The sequence below is a fragment of the Leishmania braziliensis genome, chromosome 28 (assembly GCF_000002845.2).
Source record: "Leishmania braziliensis MHOM/BR/75/M2904 complete genome, chromosome 28".
In the NCBI taxonomy this organism is placed as follows: domain Eukaryota; phylum Euglenozoa; class Kinetoplastea; order Trypanosomatida; family Trypanosomatidae; genus Leishmania; species Leishmania braziliensis.
The window spans coordinates 122,206-139,922 of record NC_009320.2 but is presented as its reverse complement, the minus strand read 5'-3'; the positions used below and the strand labels follow the sequence as shown (position 1 = coordinate 139,922).

The window sequence follows — 17,717 nt, the reverse complement described above, 5'->3', positions numbered from 1 at the left end:
CCCCTCTTTTTCTCCTCCCCCTCTTTCTCTCTTTTTTTTTTTTTTTCTTTTTCCCCCTTTTCTTTCCTCCCTCCCTCCCTCCCTCCCGTGAGTACTCCTTCTTCGCGCTTTCCCTCCCCCTCCCTCCCCCCTCTCCTCCCTCCTCTCTCCCTCTGTGGTCTTCCTCTTGCTTTTCCTTCTTGTCGCTTCTCTGTGCCCCTATCCCCTCCCTCATCCCCCCCCTTACTTCCCCTCTGTGCTACTGGGACGCTCCGCCAACATTTTCACTGCCTAGTAAACAAAATACTTGAGGTTGTGTGCCCCTTCCTTCGGTATAACAGCGCACGTTGATAGCACACCGTGCGTGGGTGTGTACGTCTTCTGCGTTTTCTTATTTTCCTGTTGTTTGTTCATTTTATTCGCTCCTCACTCGCTTTCCTCGCTCTCTGCCCCGTGCGCGCGTCCACGAGGCGATTAGCCCATTTCCAAACAGGAAGAAGACGAAAAGAGAGTGTCTTTAACATCGCTAGGCTGTTGCACACACACACACACACACAGAGACAAGTACACGCGCACAACTGCAGATATATACAGACGGTCGCTTTCACTTGGCGGTTTTCATCCTTCACGTTTCCCCTACCCCATCCGTGCTTTTGCCGCTTTACCCTATACACCTCTTTCTGTCTCGCACTTACCCTTGCACTCACCTTTTTCTCCCTCTTCCTTCGCGCTGCTGCGCTGTTTGCGCACGTATAAATTTAAGTTTTGGGCGTTTTTTTTTCTTGTGTGTGCGTGTGTGTTCTTCAAGTGTACTCCTTCCCGCTCATCTTTTTCCCTCTGGGCCTTACTATTTCGCTCTCTCGTTTTCTTCTTCCCTGCGTTAAGTGCGGTGTTGTTGTCGCCTTTTTTGTTGTTGTTGTTGTTGGATAGCTCGCATTTTCCTCTCCTGCTCGGCAGCCGTTCACCCTGCACCATCTCCCCCTTCCCTTCTCTCCTCCATCCCCTCCACCACCACCTACCTCAGCCCCACGTGTCCCGATCACCCGTAATCAACACTCTCAGACCGAGAACAACACGTTCCACCAGAGGAGGCGGAATGCACACTCGCGGCGACGGCGATGCACACGGTCAACCCCGCCGGCCGCTTGGCTGTGTCGAGTGCGACTTCAAATGCAGCACCGGGAACGAGATGAGCCGTCACATTCATGCCACTCGACATGGGGCCGTGAAGTGTCCCCTCTGTGAGACCTACATTGTGCCACGCGGCTTCTTCGCAAGCCTCACGAAGTTGATTGAGCGCCATCGCGACCGTCAACCATCCACAACAGAAGTAAGCGGCTCACCACTGCATTCGCCGTCCTCTACCAGTGCGGTGGCTTCTAGCTCTAACGGAGGTACCAAGCCTCTGACCACGATCGCCATCACTCATGCCCACTGTATCGGGTTACCAGACTTCAAATGTTATGAGAAGGCAGATTTTGAGCTACCGGGCTCAGCACAGGACTACAACCTTCCCAGCGACTTTGCGGGCAGCGCACAAGGCCGAGGGACAAGTGACGCGCTAGTGCTATGCGGTTCAGAGAATGGCGGAGGCTCCCTCCCTCCGTTTCGCTGCATGGAGTGCTTGAATCTTTGCGGCACCTGGACGAAAGCTACAAAGCACATGGATAAGAGTGGACACACCCTTCCCCTCTGCGTGCAATGTCTGGTGCGTCTCCGCTGCTTCGGCCCTCAACGACCAATTAAGCACGAGGGGAGCACCGGTCACTGTGGCTTCTACGGTGTCTTCTACACCCGTCGTGACTATCTCTGCGATGTGCAGGCCCCGCGCAGCGCCTACAACTATAGCAACTCTTACACCGGCCTCTCCACGCTCCAGTACAAGTGTGTGTGCGGCATCTCCTTTCTCCATCCTCTGCACCTCGCTGAGCACCTGCACCGGGTGCATCACGCAACATGCATTAGGGACGAGGCTTTCTATCGCCGCTGCGAGGCGCGTGGGACCCTGGTGGAGATGATGGTGCACCTAAGACAAGGCTGCACGCAGGCGGCGCCGAACGCTCAAACCACCGGTAGCAGCACCACCCTCCCCGACACGCCAGTCTCCTTGGCGATGGGCAGCACTGCGCAGCTATCGATGGTCGGATCGCCGACTTCTGCGGCTGCACTGTCAAAAGATCAGGAGGACCAGGGTGAGACCAGTGGCAGTGGCGGCGACAATGCTACAGGGGTGTCGTCTATGATTGAGGTGCCGGGGTTTTCTGGAGCGTCATTCCTACAGTGGCGCCCACTTCTGCCGCCCATAACATCGGATGACGTGCCGCTAATGGACGAATCGTATGCAATGTCGGGCGACATCAGCAGCTTTCACGCGCGTACGCCGCAGCCGGCGTCTTCATCCTCTCGCTTGGCCACCGCCAAGGTTCGCAAGGCGTCTTACGTCGTTCTGTACCAGTGCCGCGAGTGCCTGTTTCTCTTCTCCAGCTGGGAGCGAATGGTGCACCACATTCATGCAACCGGGCACTGCCGCACGTACTGTTGCAAGTGCAAGTTAGATCTGCCGCAGCTGGTGAGCCACCCAACGACGCACGAAGCGAGCGGTGCGTCACGATCGTCAGCGCAGCTGCCGACGTACGGCGGTGCTGCAACATCAGCACCTCCATTGGTTTGCTCCACCACGCTCAACGACCATCTCGACCACCTGCGTCGCTGTGGCGACATTATCGGATTCCCCACATCACCGAGGAGTCTTGAGGTGCTCGTTGACGTAAACGCCGAGTGTTACCAGGGCTCCCTCGACCCAGCACCGGACTTGTTCACTGGGGATCGGGTCGTCATGGCGTACCAGTGTCCGGCAGAGCACCTAGACTGCTACGAGGTCTTCCTGAATTATGGGAATCTCGTAGAGCATTTGATGGCGACAGGGCACGGCTCGCATCCGGGCTCAGATAGTACGGAAGGCGCCGGCAACACCCAAACAGCGAGGCGACTCTCCTCCTGCTATCCAATGGTGACCTACCGAGCAAAATTCACCGTGCTGCAGTTGCGTGATCACTTTGGTTTCGTGCAGTGCTCTTATTGTGAGTCAGCCGTGCCGCGGGAAGAGGAGGAGCTACACGAGGCACTCTGCATCATGCGCCGCCGCATGAGCCATTAGTACCGCTTTCCATGCGTGCGTGTGTGTATGGAGGGGGGTGGGGGTACTTTTTACCTGGAAGGACAGCAGCGCACGAAGGGGTCCGTTTCAACAGGATGTCGACTGGGTCCATGCTGTGCAGCGCCACGCTCACAGAGAGGCACGAGAGAATCGTCAGCGGTGCGACATCGAGAATCACATCCTGAAGGCACCTCTTACTCGAGTGAAAGTACGAGCAGAGAGGTACCGTGAGCTGTGCAGCAGCAGTGAGGGAAGGCAAGAGACACCTGCATAGAAGCAAAGGTAGAGGGAGGAGGGGCAACAGAAAAGAGGAAACCCAAAGCAGTCAAGGGTATCCTTGGTGCTGTAGAGAGGGGTGTGCTTGTGAGAGAGAAGCACCTCCAGGTATGCGTGGTGGTTGCGGAGAATGTGCTATAGGGCGGGCTACGTATCAGAGACTGCGGTGTGTGATACGGTGCTGTTGAGCCTAGGCGTGAGTGTTTCTGTTCCCGTTCTCTCTTCCTCCGCGCTCTGTTCGCCTGTTGTGGTGGAACTTCACTGCCGCTTCCAAATTCGCTTGCGTTTTCCTTTTTTGTTTGCTTTTCGTTCGACCTCTCCTTTTTTGTTTCGGTGTCTGTCTGTCTGTCTGTACTCCCCTCATGATGACGGGGCGCACCGCAGTGCGTGGCGTTTCGGGTCTAGTGCCCTCACTCGGCGTGAGGAGGCCTGGCAGCCTGCAGCTTGACCTCGAGCACGGCGGTGCGGACTTTTGGTGCCAGCGGACGGGTCTGGGCTGGGCGCTGCGCGGGCGAGGCTGGCGGCCATGATCACTTTTGGAGCACCTCACTGCAAATGGTGCCCATAATTCAGGGACTATGCTGATCTCCCCCACTGTTTTGCTGCGCTGCGGTGATGGTGAACGTGACTCTGGGCCTGGCCTCGCGCTGTATGTGGTGGAGTTACAATGGGCTGAGCGACGCCAGGCGGCATTGGTTGGCTCGGCTCCTTGGCATAGCCGTAGTGCAACCGAGGTATAGATGAACTGTGGTTGTAGGCGTGTGCCTGTTGACTTGTTCGCGGTCGAACGGGGCACCCTGGAAACAATTTACTTTTCCTTTGTTTCTTGTGTACGTGTTTTCTTTCTCTTTGTTTGTCGAGTGGTGTTAACTTCATAGCCGACAGAGGCATCCGTGCGTGTGTGTCTTTGCCAGCTTGTGTCTTCCGTGTGAAAGCGTTCCTGTGTGTTTACCTCTTCCTCTCCCTGGGTTACGTAGTTCAAAGTGTAATGCTAGCCTCATTACTGCCTTCTCTTCTCGCTTCTTCCTCTGTCACCGAAGTGTTCTGTTTTTCCTTCTTCAGTCGGTGTCTCTCGTTCACCATTTCTTCTTTCCTCGGGTAGATTTTGCGCACGCATGTTATCGACTGTTAGTAATTTTTTATCAGGGCGTGTGTGGGCATGTAGCTTTCCTCCTCCCTCTCTTCGTTTTCTTCTCGATTGTGTGTCTTGCTGTGGGTAGCTTCGTCCCAGGCTTTCTTTTGGTCTTGGTCTCTCTTCGTGTTGCCTGTGTTGTGGTTGCCTTCTCTCCGCTGGTCCCTTATTGTCCGCCCCACTCCCCGTGTGCGCTTTTGTGTGTGTGTGTGTGCGGGCCTCTTCTAGCTCAGTCATTTTGTTCTCTTTTATTCTTCTCGTTTAACGTTGCGCCAGATGAGCTTGGTGTCATGCTGTGGACATTCCTCACCTTTACACGTATCCCTTCTCCTCTCTTCAGCTTTCTTTTTTTTCGATATTTTGCACGAGAGGACAGGGAGAGGATTTTCACCCATTCGCCCCGACATCCCCATCCTTTCTCCACGCGCTCTCTTGGTGTTTTGCATCTTGCCGTCCACATCACATCGCATCTCTTCGTAACGGCTCCCTTCTTCACCTCGCATTGCCTTACTCACCAGTTTGGCAGGTCTTCACACATTATTTTTCTCTTTTCTCTCTTCTTTTCTTTTTTTTTCGCAGTGTAGAGAGGGAGAAGGGAGGCGGAGTTGTGTCTCTTTCCTGCCATTATGCAAAGAATGGTGGACTTCGCCCTAACTAGTGTTGGCGTTGAGTTGTGCTGGGCAGCAGCAGGAGAGGCAGAGGGAGGGGGGTCGTTTGTCTATAGGAAGTGACAGGTCGCACTCCTTTCTCTTTAGTGTGTCTGTGCTTGTGATTTTACCCTCCTAATCTCTCATGCTGATTGTGATGCTGCCTGCAGCCCCGCTCGGCACTGTTGGGGACGGTGGCGGTGTGCTGTTCTACTCGTGGCAGAGGTGAAGGAGGGGAGAGGGCGATGCTGAGGAAAGTCGCTGTTGATGTCTTGGCGCGATGCTTCTTCATCTGGTCTTTTATTTTTCTCTATGTTGTCCCAGGGCCCTCGTGCGCATTTTTTTTTTCTTTCTTTTGGGTGTGTGTGTGTGTATGGGTGTGTGCACGTGCAGGGATGCGTGTGCCGCTCGTTTTCTTCGTAACTTCTTGGACTTTTCTGCTTGTTTTATTGGGATTATTTGCTTCTCTTCTTCTCCTGTTTCTTTTCCTCCCTTGCCACTCCCATTTCCCCCTCCCCCTCCCCCGCCTGTTTGTCCTCCCTTGGCTTTGATGACTGTCTCCTCGTCAAGCTACACGCTTACCCTCAGGAAGGATTTCTCTCATGTTCTTTCCAGTTGTGTGTGATTTCGTTTTCTTCTCATTTTTCTTGGCTCAGCAGCTTTTCTCTCGTCTTATATGCTTGTGTGTTGGTTTGGCTTCTTTTCATCTCCCCGCGCCAGTTTTTTTCCCTCTAGCTTACTTAGAGGAACTGCCCTCCCACCCCACTCCTTCCCTTCTTTCCCAGCCTCCCTTTCCTTCGTCTGTCTGTCCGTGTGTTTTTTGTGCTTTGTGTGTCTCTTTCCCTCTGTCTGTCACTGTACGCATGCCATGAGAGGTCGATGCACACGCACACGCTCATTCACTCGCCTTCACTCCCCATTTTTCCAACCATTAGTTCATCTCAATTTTCACATTATGCTGCTGCTTCTGCTCTTTCTCTTCACTTCATGTGTTCCTCTCAAAATTTTGTTTGTCTCTCACACATTTCCGTCTTCTCGATTTGCTTGCTTCGGTTGTAGGAGTCGTCTGGCCTCTCTTGATTATGCTCTCTCTCTCTCTCTCTTTCTCGTCAACCAGCTCCCACTTACCGTCACCGGTTTACTCGTTTCTTCTTGAACTAATATGTCCCCTTCTCGTGTGTGCGGGTGTGTGTCTCGAGCGCCGTTGATTATTGCCGACCTCCTCTATTTTTTTTTGGGTTTTGCCCTCTTTCGTCCACCCTTTTCGCTCGTCTCTCTCTCTCTTTTCTTTGTGTGTGTGTGCGTGTCCCTCTCTCTCTCTCCCTGTGCTCTCTGGGGTCGATTTTTATTGTTTTTTTTTTCTTCCTCTCCTCATACAGGCACATGTCTGCGGGTGCCTACACGTGTGTGGGGGATCTCGGGTGATGTACTCAACGGCTCATCTAAAGCACAGCGCATAGAAGGGGGGGAAACAACGAAGCAGTGGCTGCTGCGCGTTCACCAGACTTCGTCTGTCCGTGTTGGAAAGAAAAAGACATCCTGTGAGAGTCTGCATCCACGTGTAAATATGTCTGCGTGGGAGTTTTTCAGCGCCTGTGCCTGGGTGCCCTATTTCGTTATCCCCTGTCCCTCTCTCTGTTCGTCGTCCTTGTCTCTGGCGTGCGTGCACGTTGATGTGCATCTTGGCGCGCATTATTGTTTGCATGTACGTCCGTGCGTTCCCTTTTTCTCTTTCAGTGTATATGCGTGCACTGGCGGGATGGGGGCACGTCCTTTTCTTTTGGTTCCTTTTGCTTGTTTGTTGATTGTGTGTTTGTTCTCCCTTTTCTCCTCCTTCACCGTGCCTTGTTGCCCTCCTTTTCTTCGCTTTGTGTGGCCCCTCCCTCTCTCGTTTCCCTCCTTTTCGTTTTGGTGCTCTAATCACCGCACGTGGCAGTCGCCCATTTCATTTTTTTTCTCTCCCTCTCTCTTTCTTGCACGTGTGTACTCCTTGACGAAGGAGTGGGCACACCGCAGTGCGTGGCGTCCAGAGCCTGATGCCTGCTCTGTGTGGGAAAGCCAGACAGCCCCCCCTTCACCACCATCAAATGCGCCGAGCCACTTCTGGTGGTGACCGGGTCAGGCACTGATGGCGCAGGGGAGGTCAGAGCGATGCATCGTAGCTGATATTGGTGGTCGGATCCTGTAGAGTGTAGTATCGGAGTGACCGGCGACAGCGGATACGTTTTCGCCTTCCATGTGATGGGCAGGGTGTCAGTGTGACTTGAACGCATCCCACCCGGTCCTCACTGCTCATCTGCTGTGGAGAGCCTGAGCCACCCCCCATGGGGGGGAGGCGGGTGGGCCGTGCTCTGATGACCGAGTCAGCGCGCTGCGGTGACGCGTGTCTACTGCTGCCTCACACCACGCGATGGGGCCTGTGGCGGGATGGCCACGTTGGGGGAAAAATGTGTTTCTCCTGCCTAAGCTGCCCCCCCCCCTTTTTTTTACTCCGTCATAGTGGGTGTTGTGAGGGTGCTTGTTCAGCGATCAGAATCAACCAAACTTCAGTGAATCCACTCAGCATTCTTTAGCACGCTTCTTCTCGATAATATGTTGTCCCTTGTTTTTTTCTTCCTTCGTTGCTCAGCTGTGCCCCTGAGATTGCTTCGTGAGAAAGTTGGGGAAAAGGCCCAGGAAGGGAGGTAAGATGACAAAACTATCTGAGGTGTGCTATCATCTCTTCTCCTCTCTCCTCCACGAACTCTCTGCGCCCCACCCACCCACCCCCCTTCGGCAGAACCGCTTAGATGCCGTTAGGCAGACAAACAGAAAACACTTAGCCCAGACATATCTCCAGTTCGCGGTAGTGTGATCGTGCTGGGTACTGTTCTCTCTCCCTTACTCCCCGCACTAATGTTTCTCTCGTGTTCTTCATGTCTCTGCTTATCTGGCTTGAATTTTTATGTTGCCTTCAGTATTTTGACGGGGTCTCGTCTCTCACTGGCTTTTCTTCTATACTCACCAACAGTACCCGCATGCTTACCACCACCACCTCTCCTCTTCACCTTCCTCTTTTATGTGTGCGTGTGTATTTCTCCGGTCAACTTATCTGTTCTTCTTCAGTCGTTCTTGGCTCTTGCAATACACTGAAGGGGGGGGGGGCAGAGAGACCCAACACAGTCAGCAGTGCCGTCTCTCGTTCAGATTGGCACCGTGTAGTGCTGCTCCTGCTGCTCTCTCTCTCTCTTTCGTTTCCTGCAGTGCACTTCCTACCCGTCCCCCCAATATTTGCACCGCTTTACTGGACGGAACGTTCGGGAGCGGAGACTCTCTTTCTCGGGATTTCTTGCTTTACTTTTGACGTTCATTTTCCCCCTTTTTTGATTTGGGTTGCCGTTGTCTTCGCTCGCGTTCTTTTCGCTCTGCATGTGGGTGCAGAAAGGTGGTGTGGGAGAGACGGCGGCAGCGGTGCAGGGGGATTCTGCACATATTCACTTGTGTGTACGCTACCGGCTGAGTGTCACGGGAACGGACTTGATGCTCAAGGACGTACACGCGCACCATTTGCCCTCCCTCTCCCCCACACCCACTGGTCATTACCCCCCCCCCTTCTCTTCGCACCCAGTTCCGCGAGGGTACTAGTGGCTCATTTTAGGGCCTTCATGTCCTGCACACGCACTCGCGTACTGACGCCCCTCCTCTTCACACACACACACACGGTTGGGTTTTCTTTTTGGATTCGTGTTCGTGGGCATCGTCATCATCTTTTTCATTTTTCCGTTCACCCCTCTTGTTCGTGCATGGCACATCTGCTGTCTTTCTTCTTTGTTTCAGTACCACCCTCTTCGCTCTCTCCTTTTCTTTTGTGTCATCGTGGCTGGGTTGCGGTGGTCGCGACGGCGGGGAAAGGAACGAGGCGATGAATGGGGTGCTGAGGACCGGTGCAGGTATGTAGGGACCTGTGGCTTTATACAGCCCATTTCACGTACGTCTGAATAGTGGAAAAGACATCGAGGATGGCTGACGGCAAGCAGAAGTTCATGTAGTGCGCTCTCCGCACCAGAGGCACACATACCCAAGCACCTGAACAGCGGAAACAGACAGATAGAAAAGCGCTTCCCGGAGGAGGAGTTCAACAGTGACACAATCAAATCAAAATTGCATGCTGCCTTTTTCTTTTCCTTTCATCCTTACACTACACTCACACACAGAGCTTTTCCTGTCTCCTTCTTTCTTTCATTCTTGCTGGGGCTTTCTCTTTTCGTTCTCGTGTTTCTTTGGCGGCGTTTATAGCGTTCCTCCTCTGTTGTAACGTCGTGTACGCCAATCCCTCTCCCCCTCATCATAACACTCCCACTGTGCGCCCCCTCTTGTACATCTCTTTCTACTGGTCTTCTTCTCTCTGTGCTCTACGTTGGTTATTTCTGTGGTTCTTGTACATCTATGAGTGTGGGTGTTTATTTGGAGGGCCCCTTTCCCCCTCCCTCATCACCCTATCCCATCATGTTGCTTCTCTCTCTTTGACGCTCACTCGCTCTCTGCGTTTTGTTTCTTTTCATATATATCTCTGTGTTCCGTGGTGACTGTGTTCATGTTCGTCCCCCCTCCCTCTCCCTGCCTGTCTGTTGTTTTCGGTTTCGGCTCCTTTTCCTCTTTATTTCTTAGGCTTTTTCTTCCTGCCTCACTTCTCTCTCCTCCGTTGTCTCTCTCTCTCTCTGTCGCCTTTGCTGTTCTACACTTTTCGCTCTCTACCAGTTCCCCGCCTTCATCCTTCCTCCACCCGAACCACCTCAGCTCCCTTTCCATCTCTCTTTCCTCGTTCTTGTTTTTTATGTGCTTATCCCCAGCACTACATTTCTGTCACTCCTCTCTTCTCTCCTGTGAGCTTGTGTGGAAGTGCATGTGCACTCTTGCGTCCTTTACCCCCCTCCCTCCCTCCCTCCCTCCTCCTCCTCCTCTCTCTTCTTGTTCATCTTCCACCACCTTCGGTCTCCTCCTCTCTTCTGTTGCCTTCCCGTCAGTTTCTCTTATCTTTCGCTCACTTTGTTTCTTTACTTCCCTTTACGCTCTAACAAGTCACTCATGGGTTCTTTTATTTATTTTCTCCTTCCCCCCCCCCCCTCTCTTCTCTGTCTTCTGTCCGTCCGTGCTTGTGCATCTCCCTCTCTCGTGCGCGCGCGCGGTCAGTGCATGCATTTCTGATTGGGTAGATGTACATCAAACAACCACCGCGTGCAGGGGTGCGTGTGTTCGTCTGCGTGTCTTTTGCAGGAAGGCTTTTAGCCACTTCACAGATGGGTGTGTGCTTGGTAACGAATATCGGGGTACTGTACGAGCAACAGTTGAAGTTGAAAAGAAAAAGACGAAGATGAGAGGCCGACAAACAAGGCGATGGCGAGAGTTGAGCTGCGCATCGTACACGTTTGCAGCCTCGTCTGTTTTGTTTTCAATCGAGCTGGTGAGATAAGGTAACACTCGAGAAAGTACCTCAGCGGGATGGGCCCCCGCTGGGGGGGGGACAAGAGACGAAAGGTGGACGACGTGTTCTTCGCGAATGCGCAAGAATGGTCGGCGTGTCTCCTTTGACTCACTCACCCCTATCCAAGCGGGTCGCGTGCAACTTTCTTCTTTGGGGCACTCGCACATGTCTCTCTGTGCGTGCGCGGGGTTGTGGCTGTTACTGCTTCGTTCTGTCTCCCTCCTTCGTTTCCTCTTCACATCCCCCCCCCTCCTCGTGCACAGACGCAGAAGAAATTTCACAAGCACAGCTGTTATTCATACTGGACTGGCTTGCGTCTTTGCTCCTCCTTTTACCCCGTCAGTTTGTTGCTGTTCATCTTCTCTACTCATCTATCGGCACAGTGTTGTGTGCGCGCACAAACATGCCAGCATCCGTAGCGAGCGAGATTGTCAATGCAGTCCATAAAGCCCGCAACTGCGCCCTCTACTGCGACTACAAGACCGCCCTTCAGTACTATGCCAGCATCCGCAATGAGATCAACTCGCACATCTGCAGCCTCGACGACGTCCTGCGTGCCCCGTGGACGAGCCTTCTAGAGGAGCTGGAGAGTGAGGTGCAGATCATCCGCGATACACAGGCTGAGTTGCACTTGTTCATTGACCCCAACGCTGCAAAGCGGCGCGAGCCACCGGACTATGATGAGAACCCCGGCAGTGGGAACGCTGAGAGGGCTGTCGTGCCGAGGACGGGGATCAAAAAGAAGGCACGAATTGGGGCCTCGCTCACGAGTAGTTGCGGGCCCTACATCAGTGCACAGAACGAGAGGCTCTACGGCGATAAGGACCGCTTCGGCCCGGCAGAAGGCCCACAGATTTCACCAGCCATGCGGCAGCCAGCGCGCAGCGGCCCCTTCTCTTCGAACAACGGGGCCGGCGTTGCTGGTCGACACGTAGCCGGGGCGGCCGCTGTCGGCTTCCGTCAAGGCGCTGGGGCAACGAATGGCACCGGGGCCGCGGCAAGAGGAAGGATGAAAGGCAGGAGTGCAGCGTCCCGCTTTGCCGGCCGCCCTGGGGAGGAGGAGCTCGTCCAGCTCATCGAGGCTGATATGCACATTGGCAAGCTGCCGGTCACGTGGGACGACATCGCTGGCCTCGAGGAGGCAAAGCGACTGCTGGAGGAGGCGGTGGTGTACCCGGTGCTCATGCCCGACTACTACCAAGGCATCCGCCGTCCCTGGAAAGGTGTGCTTCTCTACGGGCCACCGGGCACCGGCAAGACGATGCTCGCCAAGGCGGTCGCCTCGGAGTGCAACACCACATTCTTTAACATATCCCCTGCGACGCTGACGAGTAAGTGGCGCGGCGACAGCGAGAAGCTCATCCGCGTGCTCTTTGAGATGGCGCGCCACTACGCCCCTAGCACGATATTCATTGACGAGATCGACTCCCTGTGCGGGCGGCGAGGCGGCAACGACGAGCACGAGGCCTCGCGACGGGCAAAAGGCACGCTGCTGGCGCAGATGGACGGTGTCGGGGTGGATACTGACAAGATCGTCATGGTGCTTGGCGCCACAAATCACCCGTGGGACATCGATGAAGCGATGCGCCGCCGCCTTGAAAAACGCATCTACATTCCTTTGCCCGATGCTACGGATCGTGTGGAATTGTTCAAGATCAACACAAAGTCCATCAAGCTCGGCAGTGATGTTGACTTTGTGAAGTTGTCCAACCTGCTAGAAGGCCGCCACTACAGCGGCGCCGACATCACGAACCTGGTGCGGGATGCGGCTATGATGACGATGCGGCGCTTCATGAAGGAAGCGGACAAGACAACGCTGAAAGAGAACGCGGCGGAGATTGGTCGGCAGGTGGCGGAGCAGCCCATCAACATGAATGACTTTTTGGCCGCTCTCAAGAAGGTGCCGAGTAGCATCAACGCCGACAACGTCAAGAAGTTCGAAGCATGGAAGAAGGAGTTTGAGCTGAACATCTAGAAGACAGAGTGATTAGGGTAGATGCGCCCTTTTATTCTACAGCTGCGTGGTCTTGATTCAATGCCTCATAACTCATCTGCTCATTGCCCCCATCCCCCCGCCCTCACGCAGACACCTATAAGCGACAAGGACGAATGAGTTGAAAAATGTGCCGTTGCGAACTGGTCGAAATGTAGAATGGGTGTGTGCGCGCTTTGCTTTCACAGCCCTCCATCCTTCCCCCTGCTCTTGCCGCCTAGAACCGTGCGTGGTCCCTCGTCCTATGTGTTGCGTACTTATATATATATATATTCTAAAGCGTGTGTGTGCCGTACTAGAAAATTGGCGTGTGCTTTGCTGCGTGTGTGCTCTCCGGACATCGTAGGCACACACCCAAGTAAGGTGTGGGTGCTGATGTACTGCCCTGTGCCTTGATGTGCTCTCTCTCCACTGCTGCATGGGCGTGTCGCTTGCACCCTTGTTGCAGCTCTGTACAGCAAATATTTCGCGTGGCACGTGTTCTGCGCGTCCGCCACCACGCGAGTAGCGCAACCCCACCATAGACGTCATTCTCCTGCGCATGGCCCCGTGCGCGAACTTTACTGGGCGGGGGAACCCTTTGCTGTGAGCCGCCTCCCCCCTTTCACCCTGCACACCCGCTACGCCACCCCATGCACCATGACCTCAAGTTCACATTATCGCCTGATCCTTCTCTCGCCTCCCATACTTCACGAATTGTCTATTTTTTATTTTTATTTTCTTCTTAATGCCGCTGCTGCAATGACACTGTGTGTCTCGTGGTACGTGTAAGTGCTCATCTCGACTTCTGTCTGAGCGCCTTGCTGAGCCTGCTGAGTGACCATCCTGAGAACTCACGCACTGATTGCACGCAGCCACAGACAGGTAGGGGGGGGCGTGTGGATTCTCGTTTGCGCGTCGTCTTCTCCCCCATTTCGTTGTATATATATATATTTTTTTTTCCCCCACAGGAGAGATCGAGGCCAATTTGGCCAGAAAGACTGTGGGCCCAATGTCCCAATTGCCTCCGCACGACAGTCACCAACTTCGCCGGCGCCCTCGCCTCCCATCTACGGGCTCACAGAGCATCAGCAGCAGTGCGAGACCCCTATCCCGGCCGCGCACAGAAGTGTGCGAAAATGCGCCGCCACTGGTGTCGCCAACCGTGTCACCGCCTGCTACGCCGGTGGTAGTCGCTGTGCGAGAGCGCTGCTCCAACACGCCGCCGCCTGTAGGGTGGCAGTACCCATCGTGCAGTCGCTGCCTCGTCTGCGGACAGCTCGGGTGTGACTCGTGCAGCGTCAAAGTCGATCCAGCCGCCACGAAGCAAAAGTTGGAAAGCCTGCGTCTCAACACGCCGTACGAGCGCGCAAAGCTTGCCCGCAGCACTGAAGAGCTGCGCAGCGAAGAGAGTCGTCAACGAGCGCGGCTGGTGGGGCGGTACGAGTCATGGCTTGAGGGCCTCCATACGGTCGAGCTGATGCAACGGCACATCGTGCGTGTTATAATGCAGGAGGTGGCGCACCGGCAGCAGCTTTGCAAAGAGGAGCAGGCGCGGCGTGCAACGCATGTGATTGCCGCCGATCAACATTTGGTGCTCCTTGCTCTGCAGTCCAGCGAGGTGGCTGCTCGTTATGCGACGCTGGCGCGTGAGCGCGAGGGCTTTGCCGGGCTATCCCGCCTCTACGCCTACGCAACCCAAGTTGTGCGGCTGCTGCAGCGCGAAGCCACGACGCGTGAGGCGCTTCGGTACACCGAGTCCTCGCAATGGCATCGCCTCCAGGCGCAGGAGGTCGAATGTCGCCAGCTCATGTGTGAGCACGTTACCGAGCGTCATCGGCTCTGCGAGACCTACTGGGAAAGCAGAGAGGACCTCTGCCGTCAGCGCGTCGCTGGGCTGGAAAGCTTGGGTGCACTGGCCGTTGCCCACCGTGAGATGCTCCGCCAGCACGTCCAACAGCGGTGCACGCTGCTCGCGTCAACCGAGCAGGGCAAGCGTGATGTTGTAGCCGAGGAGGCCGCTACTCGCATGCGTCTTCGTGAAGAGATGCTGGAGGAGGCAGACTACATTGAAGAGTGCCACCGCATATTCGAACGCCAACGAGCCACCCTCTGCAAAGCTGAGGCATCGCAGCGGCAGGGCATCCGCGAAGCGGCCGAACGCGGGTACCACGCCGTGTTTCTGGACATGAAGGCGAGCGCAGATGTCGTCTATGCTGCCGAGGTGGAGCGGACCGATCGTCGTCACTCTGAGCTCCTCCTCGCACTTGAGACGCTCTGCAGCATACAACACGAAGAGGATGCCGCCTTCACTGCCCTGATGTCTAGGGAACGCGACGAGGCCGCCGGCCGCCGAGTCTGGATGGCCCAGAAGTCCGAGGCGAGGGCGGCACTATTACACCGCTGTTTGCACGAGAGGGAGTCTGTCCTCGCCATTGAGGAATCTCTCGCCCGCGAGGCGCTGCGCAAGGCGGCTGCGAGTGGGGAGGTTGCTGTGGCGGAGAGAATTGTCGCGAAGGCGCGTGCGCGCGCCGAGTTGTGCACCTGTGCCGAGAGCGCTGTTGAGGCGCTCGCGAAGGAGGAGCAATGCGCCCGCTTTCGCTTGCTGTCACACATGGCAGCGCATGAGGAGTTGGTGGTGCGTTGGTGTGAAACGAAGCGCTTCGCAAGACTGCACTTTGTTGACAGCGAGGCGCCTCCTCGCAGCGCCATATGCTGGCAGGAGCAGCAAAACTGGCAGCAGCTCTGCATCGCATTCGCTCGCACATGCAAGGCAGTTGAGGAGCGGACTGCGCTGGAAGACCAGGCTCGCACCAAGGCAACGCGCAGCGCCCTCAACGCTCTCGAGCAGGTTGCCAGAGAGGAGGCGCAGGCGTGGCAACACTTGTGCAGTGAGGAAAATGAGCAGCGCTACCGCACTGTGGAAGCCTTCCACTACCGCCGCCAAGTGGAGCTCCTGTACGAGGAGACCCAACGGCGCGAGTTCCTCGCTCGCGACGAACTCGCGGCTAGGACAGCGGTGCGGGCAAGGATGGCACTCTTTGCGCGCTACGCAGCTGAGGCGACCCTCGCCGCCCTCCACACGCAACTCTGCGAGGTAGTGGCATCGGAAGAAAGCGCACGTGTGTGCTTCTACGAGCACGTCGGTGAGTGGTACGACTGGGCCGCACACCAGCAGCGGGAAGAGGAACTGCGGCTCATCGAAGCCTTAGAGCAGCGCATCCAGGAGGAGCTGCGGTCTCGCCAGGAGTACATGCAGGAGGACGGGCGCTTGTACGACCCCGCTGAGTTTCTTATGTTTGCGCGCAGCAGCGCTGAGGACGGCGATCAGAGAACGCGAGGGGCGGCGGCGGCGGCGCATTTGGAGGCGGGGTACACTAACAACCTGCGTCGCGAGCTCGTGCTGCAGACCTTGGGCAATCCCCTCTGCGCTGCCCCACTCTCAGCTGCTGCTGTGGACTTCCTCGTTGCTGTCATCGACAGCGCTGGGCAGCGCCGCGACGTCGCTCAAGAGCGCTTTGCCGCAGCAGAGCGCCATGCCAGAGACGCCTCCAAGAAGTTGCTGCAGCACGAGCGCCTGTACGCGGCGGAGAAAGAGAAGGAGGAGATGTACGAGCTGTCCTCCCGTCGCGAGAGAGAGGAGCGTGAGCGGCGAATGCACCAGGAGACACTGGACAAAACGCGCAGTCAGCAGACGATTATCGCGGAGAAACGCCGTCTTGCCGACGTACAGGCCGAGCTGCTACAAGAGCAAAAGAAGCTGGAGACGCTCAAGGGGAACATCAGCAAGCAGTACAACCGATGACGGCGCCCCTCCCAGCTGCACTTCTGCTTTCTCGCGCCACGTGTACGGAGTGTGTATGGCTGCCCGTGTATGCGTGCGCAGAGCGCTCTGTTTCTCTCCTGCTGCTGCAGATGTGTACGGTGACAGAGCAGTAATGAGGGCGGCTGCCATAGTTGGGGTCGTGGTACTCAGGGTAGCGTTGGCGCCCTATACCTTCTGTGCTCCTCTCTTGTTTGGTTTCGTCCTTCACTTTTTTCCGTGTTCAGATTGCGTAGGCGAACGTGTGAGCGTGTGTGTGTGGGTCCCTCTCTCCCCCCCTCCCCGTGCACCCCTCCTTTATGCCGCACCCCTTCACGTCTTCCGTTCTTTGTTAGCACCGCCTTCACGGGTGAGCAAGTCGAAACGGGCGCGGGCGAATGGGGAAGCGAAGTTGGGGAGGAGGGAGGCGACGCGGCTACGGAGACGCTGCACGAGGTCCGACGCACGGGTGGGTACGTTGTCTTTGTCAGCACAGTTTTGTTTGGTTCTAGATATCTTAGATGTTCCCTCCCTTCTACCCGTCCTCCTCTGGCGGACCCCTTCACCCCAACTCCTCGCCCAAGTCCGCATTTCTCTTTCACGCGCGCTGATTCAACGCGATGTCGGGTGCTGCTTACTGGGCCTGCCTCACTATTGGGGTGGCTGCCACCGTTGCCTGTCGCTGCATTGATGCGTGTACGCGGGCACTCCTCTATTTCACCCCCCCCTCCAGCCACCCTTACGCGCGTGCACCACTTTGTCCTGCGTTGCGTCCTCTCTTTTTACCCTTCGCTTTCTGACACCTACAATCGGAGAGGAGAGGAAAGCGCAGAGGAGAGGCACCGTACAGTAACGCTACACACAACACAGAGTGGGCGCACGATTCCTCAGCGTCTTCCACGAGCCCTCTATCTCAATGCCCAGAGTGGTCTCCTGCAACGTCGTCTCTTCGGCGTCTATGACGAGGGGGCTCTTTGCCCTCTCCTCCCCTCAGCACTTGGCGGTCAGAGGAGTGGCAGCCACAGCGGCTCTTGCGTTCACTTCGGCTCCCCCGCACCCTCTGCTACTTCTTCCCCTCTTTTCTCACTTTTGGTTATCGCATAGCCCGGCACGTCCACACACTACAAAACTTGCTCTGGCGCTGCCCCCTCGCTCACGTCTCCTTCAACACCAACACAGACGTGCACACATCCGTTCGGGTGCTTTCGCCGCTCCTTGCCTGCGCTTCATTTTTTCTCCGAACAACTTTCCCCAATCCTCATCCCTCTCTTCCACCCTTGTCAGCGCTCAT

The 17,717-nt window shown here is 55.8% G+C and overlaps 3 protein-coding genes across 3 annotated transcripts; all 3 read left to right on the top strand.

The window, feature by feature from the left end:
* Positions 1-1,168: 1,168 nt before the first annotated feature.
* LBRM_28_0420 (conserved hypothetical protein) lies at positions 1,169-3,136 on the top strand (the record flags this gene model as incomplete). The annotated part of the gene is made up of 1 exon (XM_001566026.1): positions 1,169-3,136. One exon carries the CDS (start codon positions 1,169-1,171, stop codon positions 3,134-3,136), a length of 1,968 nt encoding a protein of 655 aa, XP_001566076.1.
* A 7,919-nt stretch (positions 3,137-11,055) lies between these two features.
* LBRM_28_0410 (putative katanin) lies at positions 11,056-12,627 on the top strand (the record flags this gene model as incomplete). The annotated part of the gene is made up of 1 exon (XM_001566025.1): positions 11,056-12,627. One exon carries the CDS (start codon positions 11,056-11,058, stop codon positions 12,625-12,627), a length of 1,572 nt encoding a protein of 523 aa, XP_001566075.1.
* A 1,009-nt stretch (positions 12,628-13,636) lies between these two features.
* LBRM_28_0400 (conserved hypothetical protein) lies at positions 13,637-16,429 on the top strand (the record flags this gene model as incomplete). The annotated part of the gene is made up of 1 exon (XM_001566024.1): positions 13,637-16,429. The coding sequence occupies one exon, from the start codon at positions 13,637-13,639 to the stop codon at positions 16,427-16,429; it is 2,793 nt and encodes a 930-aa protein (XP_001566074.1).
* Positions 16,430-17,717: the final 1,288 nt, after the last annotated feature.